General features: G+C 47.3%; 1 protein-coding gene across 3 annotated transcripts in view; it reads left to right on the top strand.

The window, feature by feature from the left end:
- NSUN7 (NOP2/Sun RNA methyltransferase family member 7) overlaps positions 1-12,377 on the top strand; it is a 1,257,082-nt gene that overhangs the window by 937,991 nt on the left and 306,714 nt on the right. For all 3 annotated transcript variants that reach the window (XM_085642201.1, XM_085642202.1, XM_085642203.1), the window contains one exon: positions 2,322-2,465. In XM_085642201.1, coding sequence (XP_085498327.1) covers positions 2,322-2,465 — 144 coding nt within the window. The remainder of the gene's footprint in view (positions 1-2,321; positions 2,466-12,377) is intronic.

Genomic DNA, 12,377 nt, shown 5'->3' with positions numbered 1-12,377 from the left:
TACGCTCTAATTAAAGCTCATCAGAGAGGTACAGCTTTGTCGTGACACAATGGAGCAACCAGTATAAGTCAAAACAATACCCTGTATGTCAGAACAGTACTCTTTCAGGCTTAGAGTGCTGCATAAATTATGCAAAAAAGGAAGCAGGAATCTTTCGGTAGTTACCAAGTTTAGGACCAGAGTAGTTCCATTATATGGAGCACCCTACAACACCACCAACATAGTTGCCCTAAATGACCTGTTATTTGGCCATATTTATTTTCACTCACACACACATACTTACACACGCACACACACACACTCACACACACATATATAATAGTGTAAAGATTCTTCTGATGTATTTAACTAATGTAGGGGTTTAAAAAATGATTCCTCCCCATGTAATTGCCTACGATGTGATGTGTTCATGTAATTGTACCCATGTGCTACCTGCTATGTAGTGGTGTCTTACCGATTATAATATCATATATTTCAGTACGGTTCATTTTAATAAGCAAGAATGATATGTTTATTATAGTTAGAGCTCCCGGTTTTATAGTATTTTTTCCATCTGTATTTATCCATATTTATTTTTTGTCATCTTCTTTGTATTTATCCTTCTTTATTTTGTGATTTGAGAATAAATGGATTCTTAAAATGTTATATTTCCACATTAATTTAGCTCTTAGTCTGCTCACATGCATGAATGCATGCACATTTTAGAAAATAAAGCAGCCACATATAACAAACTACTACACCCAGGAGGTACATATTAGTGTTATACTACAAAATGTGTTTACATTATGCCTGTATAAGGAAATCGCATCCTGTGTTTTTTAACTCCACATGTTGTCTATGTGCTCAGCTTTTGCCTGGAATTCATGAAAGACAGCATGGAGAGTCTCTCACAAGAAGCGCGATATTCTGTATTTTTCCACTTTTAAAATTAAATACAGCGGCGTCACTATGGGGGTGCGGGGGGTGCGGACCGCACCGGGTGACACCCTCACATGGGGTGACACCAACAGTGCCGGTGTGCGCAGAGCAACCTAACCTTTTAGGATTAGGAGGTCCCTGTGCACAGTGCGCAGTCTCCCCCTCCTTTCTTTTATTTGCTTCCCTGTGAAATGGATCCAAAAAAGAAAATCACTTTTGCTGATAATCAATGTCTATTTTTCTGACATTTAATTCCAAAGTGCAGCATCGGGAATAAAAGTTTAAAAATATGAAAAATAAATAACTAAATAAAGTAAGACAGAGTGGTAGCAAACTGGCCAGATTGATTTTATTCACACCCAAACACATTAGCGCCACTTTTACAGAGTTTGCCAGTGAAGCGCTATTTTTGTTGTCTTGGCTTTGTTTTCCCTGGTCTTGGAACTAGTGCACCAATCCTGGAGGTACTGCAATGTGAGGATTGAAAAAAAAAAATTGTACTGCTGCTCTGCATCTAGAGATGTTGTCTTTTTTTACCATACTGCTTACGTTTTGTAAGGATATAAGCAATGGCCATTGAAATGGGTCCATTCAGGGCCCTGTTGTCATGTCCTTAACTTTTCAGGCAAAAGCACTCACTGATTTCTGAACAGTGAGTGTAAAAGCGTTAAGGTAACCATGTTGTTCCTGCTTACATTTCACATGGTTTGCAAAATGTTGCATTCCCTATGATTGTTTGCTTTTTCCAGGATGCTGTCACTTTTTTTTGTAGGCCACATATTGCTCTTGCCCAGTGCGTAATAAGATACTTTGGATGTGTTAGCAATACATCTTGCTTTTTAGTCACTAAACTGTGGTGTAATTACCATTAATCTGTGTAATATATTTGTAATTTGAGTCTTGTTTCTAAATGTGGTGTTGTGTGCATGTAGGCACATTTTTTCCTTCCTTATACACTAAAGTAGATCAGTATCACTTAAGATTGTTGTGCCGGTGCACTTGGAATGGATGTGAAAGATCTGTGGGGTGGGAGCATGTAGATCATAGAGATCTGTGGGGTGGCAGCATATTGTGGTCTCATTGGTGTTGGTGTTACATTGTTAGGTATGTCAAGAAGGAGAAATGCACTCACAAAAGTTGTGGTGTTGTTTTCATTTGAATCAATGATATTAATCTATGTGGTACCCGATTGACATTTGTTATCTCATAAAACACTACTAGTTAACTTCGTTATGTAACCAGATTCTGATTGAACTTATAATTTTAGGACCAGTGCCTATGGCTTCATTTTTCTTCTTTGTTCATGTAGAACAGTGATGGCTCATGTATTTGTATTTACCTGCTTAAAACTGTATACCACTGACTTGTTTTATATTCTATTGTGTGTTCTTCTTCTTCTACAGATGTTAAATTACTTCAGGAGACTTTCACCGACATACCCCCAAAAGATCCAAGATTTCACAAAGCAAAGGTTATTCTTCTGCAACCTCAGTGCTCGGGCTCAGGTGTTAGTGATCCAGTGGAGTTTATTTTAAATGAGCATGGAGGTATTGTTTATTTTCTATTAACGTGGTAATGCCGATGTTGATTTAGTACTTGAAAAATGTGCTTCAAATGTGTTAATGTAAATGGTGATTTTGTGTTTGAAATTTGGTAGTTTGCAACAATTGTAATACATAAAAATTAAGGTTACTGAACAGTGTTCATACATATATTTAACAATCCTTCAGATGTTGGGACCACAGACATATATGCATTCTGCATTGAGACAATCTACATTACTTCTAAAGCAATGTTAGCTTGGCATTTACTACTGCCTACATAAGTCATCTTTTGTTAGGCCTATCAGCCGTAGGGTGGTCTTTCTCCAAACATTTTGGGGCCGATTCACAGAGCTAACTTAAGACAAAATCCTAAACTTACTACTTTTGGTATTCACAGAAGTTAGGATTTTGTCTTAAGTTTGTCTTAAGACAAACTTAAGACAGACTTAAGACAGTCTTAAGACAGACTTAAGGCAGTCTTAAGACAGACTTAAGACAGACTTAAGACAGACTTAAGACAGACTTAAGACAGACTTAAGACAGACTTAAGACAGACTTAAGACAGACTTAAGACAGACTTAAGACAAACTTAAGACAAACTTAAGACAAACTTAAGACAAAATCCTAACTTAAGTCTGTCTTAAGTCTGTCTTAAGTCTGTCTTAAGTCTGTCTTAAGTCTGTCTTAAGACAGTCTTAAGTCTGTCTTAAGTTTGTCTTAAGACAAACTTAAGACAAAATCCTAACTTCTGTGAATACCAAAAGTAGTAAGTTTAGGATTTTGTCTTAAGTTAGTTCTGTGTATCGGGCCCACAGCCTTTCTCCCCTTATTTTGGCGTATCTCGTTTTTGCTGGCCTTAGGATTCTGCACACTCTGCCACTTCTAATCAGTACTAAAGATAATGTACTCACTCCTTAAGACATGGTAAAACTGGTGTATTCCCAATTGGCATATTTAATGTACTTGTAAGTCCCTAGTACAGTGGTACTCCATGTACCATCCACATTTAAATTGAACGGTACTTGCGTGCCTGAAGCACTGACTGTGCCACCCACTTAAGTCCTTTAAACATTTCTCAGGTTTTGCCATGCCCAAATCTTTACTTTTAAATACATGTAACACACCCCTAAGGTAGGGCCTGAACATCCCAGAGGGCAGAGTGCAGTGTAATTAAAAAGTAGGGCATGTCCGTTTAGGTTTTACAGATCCTGGTAGTGAAAACCACCTAAATGTGTTTATCTGAAAGAAAAACGTAGTGATAGATTCCTTACCTTAGAATTACCCCCAGGCGTCAGACTGGATCTGAAATTCAGCAGTACCCCTGCGCGTCGGTAGGCATTGTCGTGTGGCTCCACGTGCGTCGTTGGTGTAGTCGGTGCCAGGATGACGTCGCTAAAGCTACTTAGACGCGCCCCCATGCGCGCAGACATCAGTTATTTCTTTTTCCGTGCCAACAAGCGCAGATCCGGGAAGAGCACATAACCCTAGTCATTTTTTGATTGAGTTTTTCCTGGCCTTTTGTCTCCGTTTCTTCGAGTTGATCGACTCCTGGTGTCGTAGAGATGCCCGGCTTCAAGAACTGTGGGGACTGTCACCTCATGATGTCGGTGACAGACCCACACCGTGTGTGTCTCTACTGCCTGGGGCGTGACCACGACTCCAATCGTGCCCCAGCTGCCGGGCCATGGCACCGAAAACTTTGCGGGAGCGGTCTTGAAAGTTGTTGGAAGTCCGGCAGTCGGCTCCGCGCCGCTCAAGGTCCCGGTCCCGTGGGAGGTCGAGGGACCAGTCGCGGAGCCGTCACCATCATTCTTTTGGATCTAAGTCTTCGCACTCAGAGTTAGGTAAGTCGAAGCATTCCAAAAAGAAGTTGAAGAAGCCTTGTCGCTCCTCAACTTCCCGTCGCGCGATGCGGCTGAGGGTGCGGGTGCCACCCCACGGGTCCGGCAGAGCCTGCGACGTCGTCGCTGGCCTACCCACTCTTTCCAGGTCTGTCGGCAACGCCTGCTCAGGTGCAAGAGTTTCTTGCTGCCATGGCCGACTCTTTGGGCCGTCTGGCCCCGCCAGTGTGCCTACGGGCCCCGCGGGCCCGACTGGAGGTCCTGTCCTTCCATCACCGGTGGCTCCGGCCCCGGCACTGCAGGACCTCCCGGGATCCGGGATCGGACCCCGGTAGACACCGGTTGACCTCCTAACACCTCCACCACCGTCGACCCCACCAGCACCACCTCCGACGTCGCCCGCTCCTCTGGACGACATCATCCCCAGTTTCAGCCCGGACAGGGTGCCGGATCGACGCCGTGCGGCTCCGATGCCAATGGGGCCATTGTCCTCCTTATTCTCAGCTTGTTTCACAGACTTTGGAGGAAGGGGAGGACTGGGAGGGGTCTGAGGACCCTCTCAAACAACAGTGTGATTATGATCCGGACTGGGCAGAGGATTTGGGGGAGGCCAGTGGTCTTGACACCTCCCTGACCTTGGCATGCTGTCTACGGAGGAGGTAGGCAGTTACGCAGTGGTAGTATGTAGGGCAGCCGAGGCCCTCCACCTCGAACTCCCTACAGTGGCCGTCAGGACTAACCTCCTGACAGAAGTGCTTCAGCCGGCGGCAACCTCTTCGGAGCCCTTGCTGCCTTTTAATGACGCACTTTCTGACGTCCTTTTGGGCACTTGGTCCAGGCCCAACACAGGGGCTCCTGTGAACAGGAACGTGGCCCGCCGCCATCGCCCGGATCCGGGCGACCCCCTCTTTCTCTCCCAACACCCCATTCCCGAGAGCTTGGTTGTCCAAGCCTCTGCTACCCAGAGCGCTTTCCCTTCCGCACCTACGGATAGGGAATCCAAGAAGCTAGAACAGCTGGGCAAGAAGCTGTTTTCATCTGCCAGCTTAGGGCTGCGGTCGATGAACACACCATGCCGTTATTCCCACTCTCTGTGGAATACGGTTGCACAGGTGCTGCCCAACTGTCCGGAGGAGGCACGGACAGTACTCTCTCAGGATATAGCAGCTGTCAGAGACGCAGCAAAGTTCACCATTCGTTGTGGGCTTGATATCGCGGACTCGCTGGGCAGGGTGATTTCCACGATGGTGGCACTTCGGCGCCACGCCTGGCTGAGAACAGCTGGCTTCTCAGGGGATGTCCAGAACACCTTGATGGACATGCCCTTTGATGGCATTTGCCTTTTTGGCAATAAAGCGGATAGTGCGTTGGAGCGGTTTAAGGACTCACGGGCTACGGCTAAGTCCCTGGGCCTGTCGGCCACTCACTCTCCTCCACCTTCCGCTTTTTGCTCCTTTCGTGGCCACAGAAAGGGTGCCTCAACACGTTTGTTCCAGAGCCACAGGCCTGCGCAGCAACATTCTCAGCCCGGCTGCGGACGTGGGAACCGTCGAGGCAGTTCTGGGGGCCAGCGGGCGGGTCAGTCCACCTCCATCCCCGCAGCATCCACTGCAAAGCCTTCCTAGTCCGACCTTTCAGGCCCATCAAACGCCAGTGGGCGGCAGAATTCGCCAACATCTCCCCCACTGGCGCAACATCATTTCGGACAAGTGGGTGCTGCAAATTGTCTGAAGGGGCTACTCCCTCCCCTTAGAGACTTCCCCTCCAGCCATGCCACCTCAATACTACCGCATGTCGGGGGACCATCTTGCGCTTCTTCAGCAGGAAGTCACGGCCCTCTTGGCCAAGGGGGCCATCAAGCGCGTTCCTGGGCCAGAAGTAGGTCGTGGTTGTCATTCCCATCACTTTCTGGTCCCCAAGAAGGACAAGGGTCTGCGTCCTATCTTAGACCTTCAGAATGTCAGTCGCTTCCTCCGGAAGGAGAAGTTCAAGATGCTCACACTTGCTCAGGTCTTGTCTGCCCTAGACCGGCAAGATTGGATGGTAGCGTTGGACATGCAGGACGCTTACTTTCATATTCCCATCCTACCGGCACACCGGCATTACCTGTGGTTCACAGTAGGCCACGAGCACTTTCAGTTCACTGTGCTCCCTTTTGGCCTTACCAGCGCCCCTCGGGTGTTCACGAAAGTGATAGCGGTGGTCGCAGCTCATCTGCGCAGATCAGGGGTCCCAGTCTTCCTCTATCTCAACGACTGGTTGTTAAAGGAGTGCTCGCCCCAGGCAGTCGTCTCCCACCTCCAGACTACGGCCGACCTCCTGCATTTGCTGGGGTTCTCCTTCAACGTGCCCAAGTCGCACCTGATTCCCTCTCAGAAGCTCCTCTTCATCGGAGCAGTTCTGAATTCGGCGCAGTTTTGGGTTTATCCTCCCGAGCAGCGAGTTTGGGATATTCAGGCTATGATTCCGATCTTTTAGCCTTTATCCCGGGTTTCGGTGAGGCTACTGGGCCTGATGGCCTCCTGCATCCTGTTGGTGGATCATGCCAGATGGCATATGCAGGCTCTGCAGTGGGACCTGAAGTTCCAGTGGGCACAGCATCAGGGCAACCTGTCCGATCACGTCCAGATATTGGAGGGCACTGCACAACAATTGCAGTGGTGGCTCACGAATTGCGATTGGGTCAATGGCAGATCCCTCTCCCTTCCCCAACCGAAACACACAGTGGTGACGGACGCGTCCCTTCTGGGATGGAGCAGGCACATGGGAGTGGCGGAGATCAGAGGACTCTGGTCTTTGGCGGAGTCCTGGCTCCATATCAACCTTCTGAAGCTTCGGGTGATCCGACTTGCACTGAAGGCATTCCTTCTCACTGTCCGGGGAAGAGTAGTGCAGCTGTTCACTGACAACACCACCGCCATGTGGTACTGCAACAAACAGGGCGGGGTGGGATTGTGGACCCTATGTCAGAAGGCTCTGCGTCTCTGGACATGGCTGGAACATCAGGGCATTTTCCTGGTGGTTCAACTCCTGGCAGGTTCTCTGAATGCCAGGGCGGACAAACTCAGCCGCCTGTGCATGATGGATCACGAATTGCGTCTGCACTCAGACATGGCGCAAGGTCTCTTTCAGCAGTGGGGAGAGCCTTGGTTAGATATATTCGCCACCAAAAAGTTCAGCGCGTTGGAATTTCCAAGGCGGCACTCGCTAGGCGATGCTTTTCGTCGCGAGTGGAGTTGCGGTCTACTATACGCCTTTCCGCCTATCCACTTCTACCCAGAGTGCTGAAGAAGATCAAGCGCGACCGGGCCCAAGTCATTCTTGTGGCTCCGGACTGAGCTCGAAGACTATGGTATCCCGAGCTACTCAGCATGGCTATCAATCCCCCGATCCAACTGCCTCTAAAGGAAGATCTTCTGTCGCAGCAACAGGGGACGGTCTTCAACCCGAACCTGTCCAGCCTCCACCTCCTTGCGTGGAGATTGAGCGGCGGCAGTTGATATCTTTTGACCTGCCTCCCGAAAATTGTGATGTAATCTTGGCAGCCAGACGTCCCTCCACTAGGACGGTATACGCCTGCAGGTGGAATAAGTTTGTGGCATGGTGCACAGCAAAGGCTTTGGATCCCATTTCTGCCCCTCTTTCAGAGGTCCTTCTATTCCTTATTTCTTTGGCCCAGCAGGGCTCTGCTCTGGGCACTTTCAAGGGCTATCTGTCGGCCATTTCAGCCTTTTTACGGCTTCCAGATCAGCCTTCCCTTTTCAAGTCCCCTGTTGTAAATAGATTCTTAAAAGGCATTACTCGTCTTTTCCCTCCTGTTTCTTTCATAATGCCTCAGTGAGACTTGAACCTGGTTCTGACATATCTGATGTGTGCTCCCTTTGAGCCACTTCACAACTGTCCTCTTCGTCTTCTCACTTCAAAGACAGCTTTCCTGGTGGCCATCCCCTCTGCCAGAAGAGTGAGTGAGCTCCAGGCTCTTTCTTCTAAACCTCCTTTTCTCTCTGTCCATCCAGACAAAGTGGTTCTAAGGATTCGTCCATCTTTTCTGCCAAAGGTTGGCACTGCCTTTCACTTTGGGCCGACCATCACTTTGCCCACCTTCTTTCTGCCTCCGCATCCCTCAAAAGAGGAAGAGAGGCTCCACCGTCTGGACCCAAAACGTGCGCTCTCATTCTACCAAAACCGAACACAACAGTTCTGGGTGGATGACCAGATCTTTGCTGGCTATGTGGGTGCCAAGAAAGGTCAGGCCGTGCACAAGCGAACCATCTCTCGGTGGGTCGTTCTGTGCATAAAGGCTTGTTATTCTTTGGCTAAATAAGAGCCTCCGGTGGGGCTGCGTGCCCATTCTACCAGGGCGACAGCAGCCACTACTGCTTTGGGATGGGGAGTTCCCTTGCATGACATCTGTCAGGCAGCTACATGGGCCTCACTACACACGTTTACTAAGCATTACTGCCTGGACAGCCAAGTCCGGAGAGACTGCTTCTTTGGCCGTTCTGTTCTCCAGGACTTTCTGGTGTGATTTTGGTTTGCAGACCCACCACCGGGGTTGGTATTGCTGGGGTATCTATTCTAAGGTAAGGAATCTATCACTACGTGTTTCTTTCAGATGCACAAGTTACTTACCTTCGGTAACAATATATCTGTAAGAAACATTAGTAGTGATAGATTCCTTACCGCCCCACCTATCCTCCCAGTTCTGCAAACTGATTTCTAGGGTTATGGTCATCCCTTTCAGGGCCCTAGTTTCATGGCACCAGTGGTCAGTTTCTTGCATGGCTCTGTGTTCCTGGCGCAGAAAGTTGTGTACAGAACTGACGTCAGCGCGCGTGGGCGTGGCTAAGTAGCTCCAGCAACGTCATCCCGGCGCCTACAACGCCAACAACGCACGCGGAGCCGCACGACGACGCCTACCGACGCGCAGGGGTACTGCTGACGCAAACTTTCCGGATCCAGTATGACACCTGGGGGTATTTCTAAAGTAAGGAATCTATCACTACTAATGTTTCTTACAGATATATCGTTAATGAAGGTAAGTAACTTGTGCTTCACTACCTCAAGGCCTACCTCTTCTATAGGCTAACATTGGAGTTACCTAATTATACTTAGTGAGCTGTAATTGCCAAACGGGAGCAGGTGAGCAGGTGATGTTTGGTGTCTTTGGAATTGTAATGCACAGTTCTCTCTCATGGTAAAGTCGAATTTTAAATTACATTTTTGAAAATGCCACTTTTAGAAAGTTGGAATTTTCCTGCCTTAGACATTAAGTGCCTATACCCTGTCTATGGGTCACAAGACTGGGTGTAGCTGACAGTTGGGCTTTGTGTATTCCCCTAGACTGCCACACACATTAGACAGCTTGATCTGCCTGGATGGGCCATCACTGGCAGGAGTGGAGGGCGGAGCTGAGCACAGCCCTATTTATACTTGAATAGGTTGTATCCTGTCTCCACACAAACGGTTGCATACCCCAGTAGTTAGTCTGGAAACAGGGCAGGGAAGACAGGAAGCCTTCGAACGTGAAAGAGAACTTCTAGAAGCTTCTCCCACCTTCCAAACGAAGGGGTCCAGGTTTAAACATTGGACCTCAGACGCCACCTCTTCAGTACACTTCTGGACCTGTGAATACTCTGCCAGGAAGAAGGACTGCTGTGCTGCTGAAAGAACTGCCACTCTGCTGGACTGCTGCTCTGAAGGACTGCTGAACTGCTGCCTGCTGCTCTCCTATCTGGGTGAGAAGGACTGGACCTGCATCTGTTTGAACACAGGATCCCAGAGTGACTCTAAGGGCTAGTTGGATGGCCTCCTGACTTGAGCCTCAGAGACAAGATTCTCTTAAAGACCATGACCCAGCACCTGGACTCTGCATTATTGAGTCTTCTCTGTCAATTGGTGCCTCCTGAATCCTGGACCCTTAGATATGGGTCTTTTGTGCCCTACCAGCCTCTGGGGACCCAGCAGAACAGACGCATCATCACTGCTGCATTGGTCAGACCCGTCACAAAGACCCGCATCGCAGGCAACAGCCTCTTTCGAACCGCAGATGTGGAACGTATCCCCGGTGCAGGTTCTTCAATCCCTCGTAGACGTCTGGCTCACAACGCTGCCAGACTCTGCATCGCTGCCTCGCAGCTCCTCAGAACTTAAGAATCACCCCAACTTTGAAACGCGTCCGTGACACCGGACTCTGCAGCGCAAGCCCTCATTGAGGGGATCCTCAACGAAGCTGCAAGACCCCGCATCGCAGCCTCACCACATCTCGGAACCGATGCATCGCTTCTGCTGCGTATGGCATATTCCACGCGATTCCTCCCAACGCTACGCAAACCAGGATTTGAAGGTACTTTGTTAAGCGGGCCTAACTGAGTCCCTGTAGCTGGCCCACACTCCATCCCAGCCAGCCTGAACTTATGACTTTGCCCGTGCCCGGTGCGACTAGATATTCACAGTTGGCGCTTTGTACTTATTTGGCACTATTTTCACTGAAATCTTTAAACCTGCTTATCTCAGATTCTACTGATTAGATATTTGTTGTTTTGTCTTGTTCTGTTTATTAACAACTACTCTATTTTTCTGAATTGTTGTGGGATCCCTTTGTGGTGTGTTTTCACTGTGCTGCTGTTTGAAGTGTTGCGCAAATTCTTTATGCATTGCCTCTAACTGAAGCCTGAGTGATCTGTGGCAAGCTACCCAAGGGATGAGCACAGGTTGATTTGGGTTTGGCTTGTGGCCTCATCCTGAGAAGAATTGTGGTTGGTGCTTGAGATGCGTTGCACCCCCTCAACCAGTAACTCAATTTTTTGCATCTTTATTACCAGGTTTCATCCTCCGTGTCATTAGCAATAGTCACTCATTCGCTGGCAGTAAATCTGTAGGAAGCTCAGCTTGGCACTGTTGCTCTGGTGTTCTCAGAATATAGATGGCTCTTGATTTCAGAAATGTATATCTCAGCCATTGGTAGGTAATCAGTGCTCTAGCCTGTAAAACCGCCCACTCTAGGAAACCCTCCTTTAAAATTTTGTTTTGAAAGATATTCAATTTTCTCAAGCCAAATAGACACAGGTGGATGTAAAAACTAAATTGGGGGGTTGAATATAAAATTATTTCTCTTTATTAACTCTTCACCTGATGAAAAATCTACGTGTGTTAGCATGTAACTTCAGTCTTCGTAATGAGAGGTATTCTTTATCTAAAGATCTAGAGTTGGCATTCTGCAAGTTATGATTCACATGAGTTCTACACTTGACCAGGTTGGTACACAAAGTATATAAAGACTCTTCTTACTGTAATAATTGAAGTGTATGGCTATATATGTGGGATAAAGATCCCCCTGCCATAATTGATAAGGATATTGCAAGTCAACGAGGAGTTCTATGACCATATTTAAGATTGAGGCCGAAGGCTGAGTTCCTTAACAAGGTTATGCAACTCCGAGATGACTTTCAATATCCTTATTATTTGTGGTGGGGTACTTTATTCCTTATACTACATGGACACTCCATCACCATTCTTGCATACCACATACATCTTTGGTGCTTATCTCTTTCCTATTAAACAGAAAGCATGTTTGCAGACATAAAGAATAAAAACTGAATCTCAGGCGCAACATTTAATTTAAAAAGCTGTTAGATATTTATTGCAGGAAGATTTTAGAAGCAGTTTAATACAAGTTCGTTTTTTTAACACAAAGATGCAGTAGAAACATGCAGAAAAGTTCTAACTTTTCTATGATTACCCAAGAAGAGCCAAAAATAAACATGTTGCCATAATTATCTCCTTTCTTCTTGTCAAATGCACAGCTAGAAAAACAGAGCAGAAAAGAGAAAACCGACATTTCGTTTTTTGCTCTTTAAACAGCTTCTTTAATTGTGCTCCATGTCTTGCTCTGCATTCCACCTCGGCTGCTGGCTCTGGCAGCAGAACTCAACCGTAATAATGTTATAACAGTTGACTTCTGACGTTACTCCTTTATAATCAGCGACTGGGTCCTTCAGAAGTCACTGGTTACTAGTAAATTAGAGACAGTATCCCATGTATCATATACATTGTTTTCAGGCGAGACAGCTCT

The sequence above is a fragment of the Triturus cristatus genome, chromosome 2_2, assembly GCF_964204655.1.
Source record: "Triturus cristatus chromosome 2_2, aTriCri1.1, whole genome shotgun sequence".
Classification (NCBI taxonomy): Eukaryota; Metazoa; Chordata; class Amphibia; order Caudata; family Salamandridae; genus Triturus; species Triturus cristatus.
The sequence above is the reverse complement of the archived record's forward strand: the minus strand, read 5'-3'. Positions and strand labels throughout refer to the sequence as shown.